At 32.7% G+C, this 17,575-nt stretch overlaps 1 protein-coding gene across 1 annotated transcript in view; it reads right to left on the reverse strand.

Annotated features, from left to right (window-relative positions):
- Positions 1-17,575, reverse strand: part of LOC124359080 (core histone macro-H2A.1-like) — a 52,199-nt gene that overhangs the window by 22,353 nt on the left and 12,271 nt on the right. Inside the window, exons 2-4 of the mRNA XM_046811506.1 lie at positions 8,687-8,793; positions 5,801-6,020; positions 3,057-3,163 (exon numbers count right to left, since the gene is read on the reverse strand). Coding sequence (XP_046667462.1) covers positions 3,057-3,163; positions 5,801-6,020; positions 8,687-8,793 — 434 coding nt within the window. The remainder of the gene's footprint in view (positions 1-3,056; positions 3,164-5,800; positions 6,021-8,686; positions 8,794-17,575) is intronic.

The raw sequence follows: 17,575 nt of genomic DNA on the forward strand, positions 1-17,575 counted from the left end.
AAGGAACTCCATAATTGCAGGATGGACATAAAAAGTTACTTTTGCCTTTTTTGTGGGTCCACATAAGCACATAGACTCTCTTTGCATTCAGGTAAGTATGCAATCTGATGTGCAAGGTCTCCACTTGGTCTAGGATTAGGATGTTCTGTTGGCATTCAGCCAGTGAGTTTAAAATATCAGACAGGTATTCCTTTCTGGCCAAAGGTTTGTCAGTGTGTTTTGAGTGAATTACGTAAGGGGGAATTCAGGAGGCACAAGTCGAGAATGTTTGTGAACGGTCTTTTCCAATACTTTATGTTGTCCTGGAACAAGACATGAACACTTGTCACTAGTGTCCACACTCCTCAAATACAGATTATATTGGTTTATTACTAGTGGTTCTTGTTTACAGATCCCTTTTCTGCCTCTCACATTCATATCTTCCGTATGACGTGCAGTTGAGAGCAAGTAGACATTTTTACTTTTTGCTTTTTGTTTGTATGGGATAGCCATAAATTTATTTTTTTTCTGTGGTAAATACTCTCCCCTTTGTTTAGTTTGTGGACTAAAAGACATTTTACATTTTTATTCAGTGTATCTGTCATGTAAGTTTGTCTTTCCAATATTGGGTCTGCTAAAAATCAGGTTTCATGTAGAACTTAACTTAGTAAAAACTTCTTTGCTTAGCAATTGACTTTTGTCTAGAATTTCAAGGACCACTTTATGAACAAATGGTTCAGGTCTCTATTCCAAGTATTCTTTGCCAGTGTAGAGCTCAATGGGGATGACATAGTTTATTCGTGCTTTCGTTGGACATGTACTGAATGAAAGTGCATATATTTTTCATACCCATTAAACTCTCATCAATGCTAATATTTTGTGTATGTACAATATGGTGTTTAGAGACAAAATTGAAGTGGTCAAGTATAATCCTAATTTTAACCCAGGGGTCATATACTAGCTTACCTTGGCGTACACTAGGTTCTGATGTCAGATGGAGAGTATATTCATAGGTAGAGCGAAATATTTTTTAAATTCCGAAACTGTAACATCAACCCATGTGTATAATTTTGAAAAGGTTTTCAATTCACCAGACGTCTTTTATTTTCAATTAATTTTCTAGCATACACATTAGTTTCTCTGATAATTGATTGCCACACAGCTTTAGTGACAAACAAAAATATAAAAGGCTATTTCGAGGTGGGCAATTTTGAACTCCTGGATTCCTAACTGTAAAATAAGTTTAAATGCTGATTTATGGTTCAGGAGGATAAGCACATATCCATGTAGGCTGAGGTGTGCTAAGCCTAGAATCATTGTTGCAACTTACATCATTTCTCTCGTTTTCCTCATCTGAGGTTACAACATTATATTGGTTAGTCCTCTAGGCTAACATTGACATAAGGGAAATTATCAGCTTCTAAATCACTAACATCTACATCATTAACTCTTTAACCCTGGAGTTGGCAGTCATTCAAGATTAAACGTCATCAAATGATTCATTTGTTGTAACATTTAAAATAAAGATAACAGGATTTTTTACTTTTCTCTGTAGTGACAATGCCTGGACTAGACTCCAAGCAGCTTTAGGGTATGTTTGAACCCTTTATTTCCATTTTTTTTCTTCTTTCTGTTTTTTTTTTTTTTTTTTTTTTTTTTTTTTTTTTTTTTTTTTTTGTACTAATACCTCCCCCACCTGACAAAGAGGATAGATTCCAATCCTCGTTAATTTGTGTTACACATTTTGTAACATACAGTATAACGATGGCAAAAGTCTGAAATCCTGTTATCCTGTCAAACCTTCCAAAGTCAATAACAAACTTTAAACAAATAATTTAAAATAAAGTTTAGCCACGATATTTAGATACCAATGAAATGACAAGGAGTTATCAACATATAATGTTTTTTATTCTTATTCTTCCTTCTAAATTGCTGATTCATGATTGTTTGTCAGTTTCTCAAGAGTCGCCATTCTCATGTGCTGTTGTATGCTTTGTGTTGTTATTGTTGTTAGGTAAAAGATTTATTTCAGTGGTTGAATTTGATGCATTTATTAACAAAATAACGATAAATATAGTTGATTGTGTGAGTGACAAAATATAATTATGTAATTGTTTATTTTTGTTTTAACTTTAAGTTTTGGTGTTTTCCCAGTAAGCATATCAAAGTCCATCTCAATAACCCGTGTTTTCAAATACGTTGATGTACATAATTTTGTCTTCAAAGTCTACCTTAACACTTTTTTGTACTAGTTATTTACTGCATGTTGGACATTTTAGAGACAGAAGTGTCCATATTTTTAAATAGGCCTAGGTTGATGAAATAACTTACCAAATGTTTTTTTGTAAAAACCCAATACAACTATATATTTTCTGACACTAGACTTTTTTTTCTATCTTATAGCTATTTTGGAACTATCAATTTCCAACTCTATATAAGTTTGCTATGCATGATCCACCCCAAAATTACGTAAATTTCATTTTTGAGTTATATTATTATTAGTATGTTACATTATTCTACAAATATTATTGAATAATACAACACATACATCACTATAAAAACACAGTATTTAAAGTGTAGAGATAATTTAGAATAAGTGCTTGTAACTGAAGCAAAATTAGTCTGCCACTACAGGACCTTTAGCTGCCACCTCCATGGGTACTAAGGCTGAAATCCTGTCTGAGACTGAAGCACTTATTATCAGTATTAACAACCTTATTCTGTTTAATAAGATCTCTGTCAGTACAGTACGATAAATTTTACAAGTGGAATAAGTCAGAATTTCAAAACTAGATCTAAACAAAAGATACTAGAAAAACTAAAAACACAAGCCCAACTTATTCTAATATTAATACAGTATATTTCTTAAAACCCCTACTTAGTGGTAAAATACATATAATAAAGATTTAAACTTAACTGTTTCTAACTTTGCCCAATCCATCCCTAGATTGATATCAATTTAACTTAAAGCTAAGCACAAGTAGCAAGACTACGCTCTAATTACCCTCAGCCTTTACTAGATTATTCTACAATTTAGCAGGCTAAAAATACTTGCTTTTTCCACTCTACAGTCATACCTTTTGTCCCAGAAATAGCTTCTTCTCAGAGAGAATAGTGACAGAGGGAGTAGAGGGAGATGCTGCTGCAGCATCTTTGGCCTTCCCTATCTTTCCTCTCACTTTTGCTACAACAATTCAGTAATTCAACTCTATTAATACTTCAATATTGATTGGCCCTTAATGAATCCAAGAATTATATGATAGAAGTATGATTTCTACAACTAAAATGTATTAGAGTAAATTACCAATTATCTAGAAGAGAGTCGTTGGTGTCTGTGTGAAAGGTAAATGAAGTAACATGACATTTGAAATAAATTCACAAGAAAAGATTTTATATCACAAATTATATTAACCCATTCACCTACTTCGACGAAGCCAATCCGCCGCTTCCGGCGCGGGCCCTGCCATATTTCGACAGAGCGCTTCCGCGGCAGAAATAGTTCACTTTAACCCTTTGCGTGCCACGGCGACGATACATCGTCGCCAAAAACCCTTGCGAAAAGTGCCACGGCGACGATCTATCGTCGCCGACTTTCTGTGCGAAAAGTGCCAGGCGACGATCCGTCGTCGCCGTCTGTTATCGTAATTTTTTAACGCTTTATTTTTCATGAATTCTTTTCACAACCAATATTGTTTTTATTTTCTAACTATCCTGCAATTGATAAATAATAGTTCACATAGTACTTTATATTAGTGAAGATAAAAAAAACACAGAATAATAGAAGCAACAACAGCGGGCGGTGATCAACCGGGCGCGTAACATCGTTGGCGCGTAAACAACTCGCTACGTATAGTATGCGTAATATCTAAAATAATACGTTCGGTTACATGGTTGTGTTTACATCGTTTTGAGGTTAGGATCTCTAAAATGATTTTGTTAAATTGATATCTCCCATGCGTGCGTGCGCGCGCGCGCGCGCGTGTGTGTGTGTGTGTGTGTGTACATATTTTTTGGGAAAATATGAAGACCATATATTAGATATACTTTAGAACCAAAGGATAAATGTAAGCAATGCATTAATTATTTTTTGTTTTAGTGTTGTGTTACCGGTACTGAAAAATTATTTTTTCATTATGTACATAATTTCAAGCATTGTTATGTAACTATAGTAATTATATAAAAAAGTTAACCATTATTTTTTTTTCACATTAACAATGTTATAAAGAATATTAAAAAAATTCTTCCCATAGTAAAATTGTTTCTTATTAATTTGTCAAAAAAAAATAAAAACTAAAAAATAAAAATTGCTTTATACATTTTTTGGTTTTGACATGCCAAAACTAATATTATTTTATGTTGTTTCATTTGTTTTGTAACATTTTATTGTAATACAACTTTTTACAAACATTTTGATACCTGTTTCATAAAAATAGTATGAAAAATAATAAAAATATATTCTTTTTTTTCCGGAAGCCCGGTAATTCTTCTTATTATTCCCTGGCATTTTTTCGCAAATGACTTGCAATATAGTTGCTAGTGCATTTCTTTTGTACTAAATTTTTTGCCTTGTGGCATTCAAAGGGTTAAACTCGACAGATAGCTGCACTAATCAAACTATGTTTCGTTTCTATGGTTACTTGTTTGTTTAGAACAATATTTTGTTTTCATTAGATGGATAAACTGATGTAAGCAAAGAATAACAGATGAATTTACTCCATATGATACCTGTTGTTGTTAGTGTCCGTAAACATGGTTGGTAATAGGTTACGTGACAGTGAAATAGATCGCTTTATGAACGATTATAATTATTGTAATGAAGAATTCAGTAACGGTAGTGATGAATCAGAGGTGGAATGGGATCGTGTGACACAGGAACAGTTTGAAAATGTTCAGTGCCGCTTCACATGGACGTATGCTTAGAGGCATATCACACTGCTGTGAACTACTAAGGTGTTGTGAGAATTCTATATAATGTGTGTGTGTGTGTAAATATGGTATATAATATAAAAACGATATAATTGTGTGTAAATATACTATGAAATATACAAAACTCTTTTGGTGTGTGACTTCTAAGGACAAATAAGGTAGGATGTACAATAATAATTTCATTGCAAGTTTTATTAATTTTGAAAATAAAATATTAGTGGTGGGCAACATAAAATTTTTTTAATTAATAAATTTTTGTTATTACCGGTATATTATAGGTAATGTAGTTTTTTTTTTTTTTTTTTGTAATGCAGGGAGTTTTAAATGGTAGGTAAGCTCAATAAAAACACTGCTACAAAATCTTTTTTGAAAATATTGATTTACTAGAAAGTTAAAGCTAAATATCTGCACACCTAAATAATAGGCAAAAATAATGGAATTCCTTGGCCCTACTGTGTGCTAAAATATTAGTAGGTGGATGGGTTAAATTCCTATTCTTTTCCTATTCTTATTTAAAATGTGTGGAGTTTAAATATATATATATATATATTTCAAGCATTGTTATGTAACTATAGTAATTATATAAAAAAGTTAACCATTATTTTTTTTTCACTGTGCATATATATAGATCCATCCTGTGCATTTTTATATATATGGAGCAGTTACGTTACATAACCTCTAATTTATAAGAGAAACCTTTTCATTTGAATATTTTATATGACCTCATACAAGATTAAGTAAGAATAGAGGCTGAAAAAGACACACTAAAAATCAGGTTCTGTTGTAGCAATTTGTAGTTATTCTGATTTTCAATTATTATTGGAAAAGAAGAACTGTAATGGCCATTTTAATATTTAAACGTATGTGGTATATATAAAACAACTATCGCACTTACCAGCGGAAGGCGAGGGTGGGGCAGGAGATGAAGGATTGCTCTGTACAGCCACCACCTGCTTTTTATGAATAACGGGTTTAGTGGCAATGGCTTTTTTGTATGGTACTGTTAGTGGCATGTTATTTCCAAGCACAAACTTTCCACCTCTCTTCTTCGCTAACAGCTCAGGGTGGATCTTAGGTATAACCCCTCCAGACGCTATGGTCACGTTTTTCAACAGCTGAAATCGGACATCATTTATCAAACATAGCATTTAATCATTAAACATGTCTAATGTAAAAAATGTTATATTTTCTAGTGACAGAAAACATTTCCGACTTACAAATGAAATTTAGTACTTTGAAAGTACATCAAACAATTTACAAGATAGATGTACAGCATAAAGAACATTAGGTTCTGGAAGAAACTTCAGTTGAAATAACAATCATTCTTAAATGATATTTTTGGTCACAATACATTTTTAATGAATCAGAACAAAAGCCATACTGGATCAGAGAAGATTAGTATGTGCATGTGCTAAATCCTTAGGCAGTGTTCTGTAGCGGCCTAAATAAAATGTCTAGCTTTTGAGTAAAAAAACTATTAAATACAATGAAAAAACTTTTTATCACAGATTAAAACTATTTTTAAACATAGTTCAAAATTATCTGAGTGTGAAGTTTTCTGCTACAATATGCATGAAATATGTGAAGTTTTATTGTAAGGTTGTGAAAGAAATCCTTTAACTAGTCATTCAGTTGATATGAACATATATTTGGGTGAGACAAGGTGTTTTGCCCTTTAGCCTACATACAGATCCATCATCTCCTGCTCATTTCTCATCATTCCTGTACTCGTGTACTCATTTAGCATCCTTATTGTAACTAGTCTCAATAATGTCAGACACTAATTATATATTGCAAAGAAACAGGTACAATTACTGTTAACCCTTATCATTTTTGAATAATTTATTGATTTTATAAGTTTGATAAAAAAGTAGATATTAAATTAATTTGAAATGTTTAAAAGTTTGCTGGTATATAGCGGTTAAATAATTAATTAACCCTTTGAGTGCCAAGGGCCGACTTAATCGGCCTAGCAACGTTTCCGCATAGTGCCAAGGGCCGATCTAATCGGCCCGATAGTATTGACGAAAATTGCCAAGGGCCGACTAGATCAGCCTTTCCAATATTGGTCATCCTGTTGCTAAATATTGATGTATGATATCGTAAAACGTATCAAATTAAAGCCCAAGAAATGTACACCATAATTTACGTAGTGATAGTTTGTATATATAGTATACAATATTTTTATGTAGCTGATATCTAGAAGGCTGTGGCGTGAACCGCCTGTTGTCACGCTGCAGTCGTTTTGTTTACGTTCAGTTGTTTCTGCTAGCTGTCTAGTGTGGCTGTGTTGACATTTTGATTAGTGTTTTAAAAGTTTCCTACTTTTATTACTTCAGTTCAATTTCATTTTTGAATAAAGTATAGTTTGCCGAAATGAGTAAAAGGAACAGATCGCCCTTAAGCGAAAATAGGTCAGATTCCGTTATATGCCCCCAACGCTTAAACTTTTTTCAATGAACTTAGAACATTATAAAACGATATAGTTGAGTAATAGAACTAACATTATGCCCCCAAAGCTAATTTTTCATTTACGTATGATTATAATGAATTACAATTGGTTACTAGCTAATCATGTGATGCCACGCGGCCTGCCGTAATTCGGGATTCTCGAGAAAGATAAGATAACAGCGACAACAATACCGATCGCAATACCTGGAAATGCTTGTTGATTGATGGAATGTTAGTTCTGTTACTCAACTACATCGTTTTATAACGGTCTAAGTTCATTGGAAAAAGTTTAAGCGTTGGGGGCATATAACGGAATCTGACCGTGAAAAAACATTAGTTAATTCTTAGCCTATATGATAAAAACACTCACTCAGTTATTTCATCTGAAGGATTTAGTATAATAGGCCTTATGAAATAAGCCCAAAGTAATTAATTTAAGTCTGTTCATAATAAATAAATAACAGTTGTATAATCTACCTTGATTTAATTTCATAAAACTAGTTAAATATATTTTACATGAACAAGAGTAAGCGTGCATGTTGGTGCAGGTTTTCAGCATTTTGCAGCAATATATATAAAAAATTCAAAACTCAGTTATATATAAATGTATTTTTATGAAACTTGGTACATTTATTCCAACTAACACGGGGAACATAAAATTGGCACATAACACTAATAAAACAAAAATAAATAAATACTTTTTGTATCTTAAACAAAACAAATGTGTTTTTTTTGTTTTCGTATTTTTGTTTACACATATATAAATTTTTTTTTTTAATTTATGGTCAAAATATATATATACCAATTTGTAGCCTGCATCTTGCCCTAAATAATAAAGCAAAAAGTGTCCCATTATGTTAATTTTTAAGGAAGATGTTAATCTTTTAGTAAAATACTGCAGTAACATAAAAATAGTGCTTGGCACTGGCTGCATGACCTCCACCACTTCACGTGGCACTCAAAGGGTTAATATACCATTGAAACATAATGTTATATCTAAAATTACCTAATACTTTTAAAAAATATATTTGAATTTTTTTTTATTGTAGAGTATATTTGTCAAATATATTTTATGGATTAAAAAATTGTATAACCAATTCTGTTTGACAGCTTCTGTAAATATCAAAAATTATTCAAAAAATTTAAATTTTATCAAAATTGTTTAGGCTTAGTTGTTTATTGCCTAATTAACAGGTATTAAATTACATCAAACACACCATACAAGTGAATGTCACTAATGATCTAGTTTCTCTAAAATCCAGAAGTAAAATAAATAATTATGTTAAAAATATTAAAGCACTAAACGTAAATAATTAGTAAACTTCCTTACGCAGTGCAATTCTTCATCATTCGCAACAGCTAATAAAATATGACGAGGAGTAATTCGTCCTTTTTTGTTGTCTCGAGCAGCGTTTCCCGCAAGTTCCAACACTTCCGCTATAAAACAGAAAAAAACTATAAGAGTATACAAAAACAAGACAAAGTACACAGAGAACTCATAAACTTCTGCATCAAAATTGTCATAAATTGGTCTTTGTGTCAAAACAAACAAAAAAGTTAATAATTTTTATATTATAAAGTTATGATTTATTTTTACATCCCATATTCTGAATAAATAATAACCACTGACATTTCTGAACACTTCAATTACTAAATGTATTCAAAGGGATAAGACAATTTGGCAACATAATAACCCTAACTCGAATAAAGAGTTCAAAGGATTTATGAAATTCCAAAAGGAATTGAGACAACCTCAAACCTCAATAGAGCAGCTAACAAATGAAAATATATCTACCTTTGCTTAAAAAACTTGGAAACTTTTAATCTAAATAAAAAAAATATTTATTGACTATTCTGTAGGTTCCTTTTTTGAAATATGTTAAATTTAACAAACTTTAGAAGTATTTTGCCTAACCATTTTTAATGCAGTAGGTATTATTAACTTTGATATGATATGTACACTATTGTTTTTGCGTTATCATAGAGTATTATATTATAATTATTTGACAAAACTAAAAAAATGATAACCCATGTTAAAGAATCACTATTTAGTAGTACAATTTCAATTTTGTCACTTTAACAATAGTAAAGTGAATCTCTTAAAATAATAAATTGCATATATTTTCCCCATAAAGAATATATTAATTATATGCATTAAGAATAACATGCTGTCTGCGAGATATGTTCAAAACCGAATTTAAAATAATTCAAGAACATGTCACATAATTTGAGGACATTAAGGCAATTGGTTTCAAGTAAAAAAACTGCATTTTTTATTTCTCTCAATAATACCTTTCTCAACACCCAACAATGAATGGCACTTGGCAGACGTGAATAAAGTTAACCGTAACAATAGATTCAAACTGAAAAGTAATTACAACAACAAACCCAATCTCAACCTTGAAGTTTCATTTACACATGACAAGTAAAGTTGTGAGTGAACTAGCACAACTATCGCATTTTGTGAACAATTTTAAACAATTTTACTAGCAAGCACTGGAAGTACTTGTAACAGTTGTATTGCTAGTTGTCTACTGTAAGACACTGGTGGCAACACGCTTGCGAGAGCTTTTACACCATTTTTACCCAGTGATGTTCACTGTCAGAGACAAAATTTGTGCAATTTCTTGTACCAGAGTAACCAAAAATATTTATCTAAAATATCTATAAAGCAAAGGAATATGTCTCAATATTATATCTCTTCAGCCATCAAATCAATATACTTAAATCTAATTCAATCTGTTCTGTGACAAATAGAGTATCGGAAGAGTCTACAAGTTTTATTACATATGTACTATGCTTTTATATAACTAATGAAAGCAAACACAGAACGATATATATGAGAATGTATACGGCCAAGTATACGGCCAATCAGTTGATTAATTCTGGATCTACATTAATATTCTTATGTCAAGATCAGGTCCTCAAATTTATTAACTATAAGTGTAAATGTTACAAACAATATTAAGATCAAAGAAAACTGCATATTTTGACAGATGAATTCTCTGCTATTCGTGATTATGCTTGTATTTGCTAGTTGGATGTCAATATCAGGAAAATTCCATACCAGTATGTATCATTTCAAATATTCTGAAAAATAATTATGCACTATCCAGACACATTGTCAAGTTATTGACCAAATTAAATATCATATATACTCCAAATGTTCATCCTGAGTGTCGAGTTTCACATGCTGTTACTGAAAAGATAGGAAATCGAGATCTCCTCTCTTAAGGCCTTCAAATTATACACAAAAGATAACTCAGTGATTTGGGATGTTCATTGGTTATATATAATTCCAAGACCAATAGTAGGATTCAACTTTGTGTAGAAAGTATTATGGAAGCACAATATAACTTTTTATTCACTCCACTACAGGAAACATTATGTTAAGTCTAGCAGATAAGATGGTTTATAAACAATGTTGGATTTAGCTGTTCTAAGAGAGAATGTGTACACAACACATGACTGATAATCTGAGTGTTACTTATATGCTCCTACAAACAAGCTAGTCCTACATGTACAATACATCTATGAACCGTTGGTTGTAATACCATTTAACTGTAGAAATCTAAAATATCCAATGTGTGATACATTTAAGACTCTTATCTTTGTATTGTGTTGGAGTGAAAAAATAAATTTTCTTTGCCTCACAGCCTCCTCTAAATGTGATTTAATTTTTGTTCAGCTTTTGGTCACAGAAAATGAGCAAGCTCACTTGAACAAGTTAATAGAAATAGTATTAAGATTTATAAAACACCACAATTATAGTAACTATCAATATTTGCATTTGGTAACAGTTTACTTTACTCACTTCACATTATTAGTCAAAATTTCAACCTAAAAAACAAAAGTTTAGAAAAGTAGTACAATAGATATTAAAGGGAGGAAAGTCTAAATAATAACTGAAATTATGTTGGGATAGTACCAATCCGAAATGCCTCAGGCCATCAGTGCAGGCTTCAGTGGCGCCTTTGGTGCCACTCCACACTTCTGGCATGAAAAAAGAAACATCCTTAAGGTAGTACCTAGATTCAAGTCAGATCATGTTAATGCTCAGTTAGTCCAACGTGATCTGGCAGAAACGTGGCCTACCTGGGGCCTGTCAACTGGCCTACACAAGAAACAATAACATACCGTACTTAAAATATTATTATAAAACTAGAAATAACAAATATAACCGAAGAAAAGGAAGAAAAACAAAGAATAGTGAAATAAAAATAATAACTTACAGAATATCAAATGAGGTGGAGGAACTATAGAACAATGGACGCCACATTTATTAGGCAAAGAAAAGAAATGTAAAATTCCATATCTAAAAATTACACAATACCTTAACTTTTGATTCAAAGAGGGCATCCAATACATATATTGCCTGTAGTTAAAATTAATACACTTGTAGAAAGTATTTTAATTGTTGTAACCAAACTCAAGGAAACTCGAATACAAAAGGGCTAATAGCAATGACAAAACACAAATAACGTCTTTAATTTGAAATCTACTATGCAGAAAAATCTGACCAATCACAAAACAGGAAAATATAATTTCATAACCAAATTGCAAATACATTGACTATTGGCAAACAAGACAAAGAGCATAGAGGAAAAAACAACAATCGATCTTCACCAAAGAGGTAGAACCTACTGCAAAAATGAAGATAAAGAGGAAAAACCCTAATAGCTTATAAATGATCCCTCATATGCAGTTGGTAGTCCTACTCTGCCTTCTAAAATTCCTAGTAGTCTTCACCTGAATGTTGATATCCCAGTTATCCCCTCCACCAATGCCTACCCCTCCTTAGCTTGTTATCTCCCCAACCCAGAAACCCCAATTCCTCGTATTATATAACATACTGTATTATGTTTAATTCATAAATATAATTAATTATAAACCACACACAAATTTACAAACTAGTATCACATAGTAGAGCACTTCCAAAACTTATAAGAATTATGACAGTAGATAGACTGTAAATGTGCGGCCTCATAGTGCCACAGCTCACAGCACCACAACAATTTGTAGGTGCTGTGAGCGTGGATCCGATTATTTATTCGGTTGTGTTGGCACTGTGAGCACTTGCCCAATTCTGTGGCGCTATGTGCCAGTCTCTACTTGGTGGTATCGCATAGCGCCACAACCTCCTATTGGTTCAAATTTAAATAAGAACCTTGGAGGGGGACACTTGATGGAGGGGAAATATTGTTTAAAAAAAAATGTTTATGTGAGTGGCCAAACGAAGAACTATGTTGTGACTAGAGATAGGCTTAAACCGGTACATATATATAACCGTTACTTCTGATACAGTTACTCGGCAATACTGAGTACAAATACTGATTACACATACTGTAACGTATTTAAACACTAGATACTCTAAATTAGTATTTCCGTACTGTTCAAGTTTTAAATACTAGATATCTAAAACAGTATTTCATACTTGTAACGCTTAAAATACTGAGTATTTTCCCTAATAAACACACAGTTTTGTAAATGCTTTGATGTAATTAATAGTATTCAAAAGTACAATGCAATTATGCAAAAAAATGTATAAATATAATTTATTATTGTTATAAAGTTTATACTTTTTCAGATGTAATTAATGAATTGTTCGATAAATTGAACGTTTGCATCTTTGAATTGAGACCAATAGCTGTTACATTGGACATTCTTACCACTATGACCTATGGTTACAACTAATATACAAAAAAAGCATGAGGTGTTAGATCTAAAAAAAAATTAAAAACTGGGTAAGTTTATTTACAAATATGGCCTCTAACCAAAATAAAACTCGGGGAAGTCTACACTGTTCGCACACCAAGCAATGTGGAAAGAGTGAGAGCTGCAGTTACTCGCAGTCCAAAGCGGGCGGCCTGGTAGCAAGCTTTAGCAACTAGAGTATTAAAACAGATCCTTGTTGAGGATTTTGCACTAGGACCTTCATTTTTATCCTTACACAACTCAAATTGTGCAAGAACTTAGTCGAGCCAGACTATGGCAGAAGAGTTGTATCCTACGATAATTAATTAACATTAAAAATGAATTTTCAATTTTTTCTTTTCTAACCTGTTTATTATGACTGATGAAACACATGTTTACTCTTCTGACCATGTTAAAAAAAACAAAAATGAGCTATTAGAGTGCTCATAACCCCAGAGAGCTTCAACCCAAGTCTTTACATAACCTCAAAGTAGAAATGGGCGGTATGTAATGTATTATTGTTGGTAACATCGTTATTCAGTGGTACCACTGAATAACGATGTTACCAGGATAACGTGTTACCAGTAACACCCTGATATTGAGGCTGAATGATTTGGCGTTCTCCTAACATCTCGCTTGTATTAGGTTACTCAGTAACCTTGTTACTGAGTAACATCCGAGGCTATTACCATGCAAGCGATGATGCTAGGAACGGAGTTCTGGTAACGATTATCTGGTATTACGTTACTGAGAAACGAATAACGTAGTGGAGTGAGCTGAATGTTACGGGGGAAGAGGAGACAGGGAATAAAATATCAGATAATGATAAGTAAATAAAATATATTTACCAATAAATTTAGACTTGTTTCTGGAAAAAATTAAAACAAATCTAACATTCTTATTCAATTGTTCATTCTCATTTATTATCAATTATAAGTAGTCTATTTAATAAGTAGTCTATTTAAAAGTAGTCTACTAATCTAAATATTACATTGTAGTGAGTTAGTTAAGTTTTTGTATACTAAACAATAATTGTATTGTGCAGTGAAAATTTTAAATAACCAGTTTATAATTAGTATATTTCAAAGTAGTCTACGATTACATTTTACTAACTTAGTTTAATTTTCATATAATTTGTCTACAGGGTGAGTTTTAAGTCCCTTCCCCCCTATTTTTTTTTAAACCGTATAAGTTAGGAGGTTTAAACTCCGTACATATTCGTTAGACCTAAATATCTTGTTTTTCATGGGTTCATTGACTCTCCACCTCCAATGGGGGACGGTCCATGAGGAGTTTCTGTGTACTAGAAGTAAGCCGAGTTGATATGCACATCAAATTAAAGGTCACATTAATTAGGTGTGGGTAAGTAGAATACAATGCCACAAACCGGACCTCAAAAGGTTCATCCTAATGAAAATTACAGGGTGTTAAAATGTACAAAATAGTAGTGTGCTATTATCTGCGTTTTATCGCTCAACTTTTTATAAGTTCATTTCAAAACAATTTTTCTATTGCTGTTTATTGTTTAAAAGAAACTTTATTTTGTTGTGTTTAATGATTTTAAGGGATCACTGGAAGTCCGAGATCTAGGAGTTAACTAAAGGATTTAACCCTCCATCGGGCGCTTAAAATTAGAAACACCATCAGGCGCTCACGGAGGTTTCCTCCAGGTTAGGGAATAATGGATATTATAGTCGTTTAAACTGTTTTTATTTGTTTAAATATTCATACTGATTTAATTACAATGTAAATATATTCATTTTTAGAATTTAAATAAAAATTACTCTCTTATGTAATGAATTTTCCAAATAAGAATTTCGAAATTTAAAAAAATGTTATTGTATAGTAACAACATGATTTATTTTAAGGAATAATGCGATTAATTGTAAAAATGTTTAACCTTCTGTAATAATATATGGAAATTAACTTAGTTTTTAACTTCTTACAAAAACAACTTACTTCAATTCTTGAGATATTATACAATTGTAATTTCAATTATTATTCTAAAATCAAAATTTATTCTTGACTAAAAATTTTTTAACACTACACAAAGTTTCAAAACATTTTCCTTCTGGTTCTTATAACGACAATGTTCACTCCATAAACAGTACTGAAATGTTCCCTAGCACACGGGTACTGTACTGACAAGTCTCTCGTCTTCATTCTCCATTTCACAAAATTCAAATAAAATATATTGTAAAACTTAAAAAGAAACCATCACAGGTCAGACATTTAGGCGCACACGGATTATTACTCCATAAAAACTAAACACTATAAGGCGCTCACGGAGATTTCGTCCAAAGACTACAAACACGACATCGGGCGCTCACGGAGGAATCGTCCAGTCTCGCACGGAAGTAGACCTCACACTGACAGATTTTGACAAAGATAAGCGGGAGGCTATTGTTTCGCTTCCCCGAAAGATGCTCGTGAAGTACACTGCGGGAAACGACTGCCAACATCAGAAAAGTAGTACTATTTTTAATAATAAAAAATACACGGAGGAAAACTCCGTTTAGCGCCCGATGGAGGGTTAATAAGAAGTCGGTCATGTGATGTGTCGTTTAACATTGCCTTTTAACGCTTGAAACGGTGCTACAATCTGAATTAAAGAAGGATAATTCGTAATTTTGTTAATAATAATTTTGTACAGAATCTGTGGTCTGCATTTTTAAATGTAATCTTTGACATAGTCCCTGTGTCGTTGTAAAAGTGAAAGTTGTTTGTTATCTGGGTATTCCCAGAGACTTGTTATGTTTGGTTTCGGTTACTTGGGCCATTAAGTATCTGAACTTGTTAGTTTCAGTGTGGCTACTGATCTTGTTAGTTTTAGTGCTGTTAAAGTTAAAAACATGGGTCGCACTCTTCAAGAAAAAGTTGACATGGTGTTTATTTTTGGCGCTTCTGGGAATAATTACCACGAAACAATGAGACGATTTAATGAAAACCATCCAGAAAGACCTGTTAGCAGAACCTATTTAAGCGTTACTGATGCAAAACGTTCAGACCGTCCTCCTTTGTCAGAAGAAGTTGATTTTGAGGTTCTTTGTACAGTTGTGGAAAATCCTCAAACCTCTTCGAGACAAATAGCAGACAATATCGGGGTATCACAACGCAAAGCAATAACTACCCTGAAGAAGCACAAATTTCATCCCTACAAAATTATGCTACATCACGCATTAAATGAAGATGACCCGGACAGAAGATTGCAGTTCTGTGAAATTATGGATAGACTAATTATAGCAAATCCAACAACCGTAAATAATATCTGCTTTAGTGATGAGAATACATTTTACGTAAATGGTTTAGTGAATAGAGAGAACTGCCGATACTGGGATAACTCTAATCCCCATGTTCACAGAGAACATCATACCCAGTATCCCCAGAAAGTAAATGTTTGGACAGGTCTCTTTGGTAACCACGTGATTGGACCACTGTTTATTGACGGAAATTTAAATGGAGAAAGTTATTTACATATGCTCCAAAATAATATTCATCCATTAATAGAAAATACAATTCGCACTAATGGTGGGGAGTTTAATCGAGAAGAAGTAAGGTTCCAGCAGGACGGTGCTCCTCCACACTACGATGTTAATGTTCGTGGTTACCTTAATGTACATTTTCGTGAGAAGTGGATAGGACGACGCGGGGCAATAGAATGGCCCGCACGGTCCCCTGACTTGAACCCACTGGATTTTTTTTTTGTGGGGACACTTGAAGTCCGTGATTTATTGTACACCAGTCGCATGTGTGGAAGATCTTCGGAACAGAATTACTGAGGCCTGCAGGAAGGTAATACCAGAAATCCTAACCCGTCTAAGGAGTGAATTTGTTAACAGACTATACTACTGTCAGGAAGTAACAGGAAATCAGTTTGAGCATCTACTACAATAAAAGGGTAAGTAACAACCTACTAGTATCGGAATCGTACAATATTAGAACCGGAATCGCTGTTGAAATAAAAATAAATGGGTCTAAAACCTTTGTAAGACAACAATTCTTTAAATAAAATACTTACAAGGCGACACAACACATGATCGACTTCTTATTAAATCCTTTAGTTAACTCCTAGATCTCGGACTTCCAGTGATCCCTTAAAATCATTAAACACAACAAAATAAAGTTTCTATTAAACAATAAACAGCAATAGAAAATTTTTTTTGAAATGAACTTTTAAAAAGTTGCACGATAAAACGCAGATAATAGCACATTACTATTTTGTACATTTTAACACACTGTAATTTTCATTAGGATGAACCTTTTGAGGTCCGGTTTGCGGCATTGTATTCTACTTACAGTGTCCTTTAATTTGATGTGCATATCAACCTATGCTTACATTTAAGAATCTCGGCTTACTCCTCGTGGACCGTCCCCCATTGGAGGTGGAGAGTCAATGAACCCATGAAAAACAAGATATTTAGGTCTAACGAATATGTACGGAGTTTAAACCTCCTAACTTATACGGTTTAAAAAAAAAATAGGGAGGAAGGGACTTAAAACTCACCTTGTATATTGCCCTACACAC

This window comes from Homalodisca vitripennis, chromosome 4, assembly GCF_021130785.1.
Source record: "Homalodisca vitripennis isolate AUS2020 chromosome 4, UT_GWSS_2.1, whole genome shotgun sequence".
Lineage (NCBI taxonomy): Eukaryota > Metazoa > Arthropoda > Insecta > Hemiptera > Cicadellidae > Homalodisca > Homalodisca vitripennis.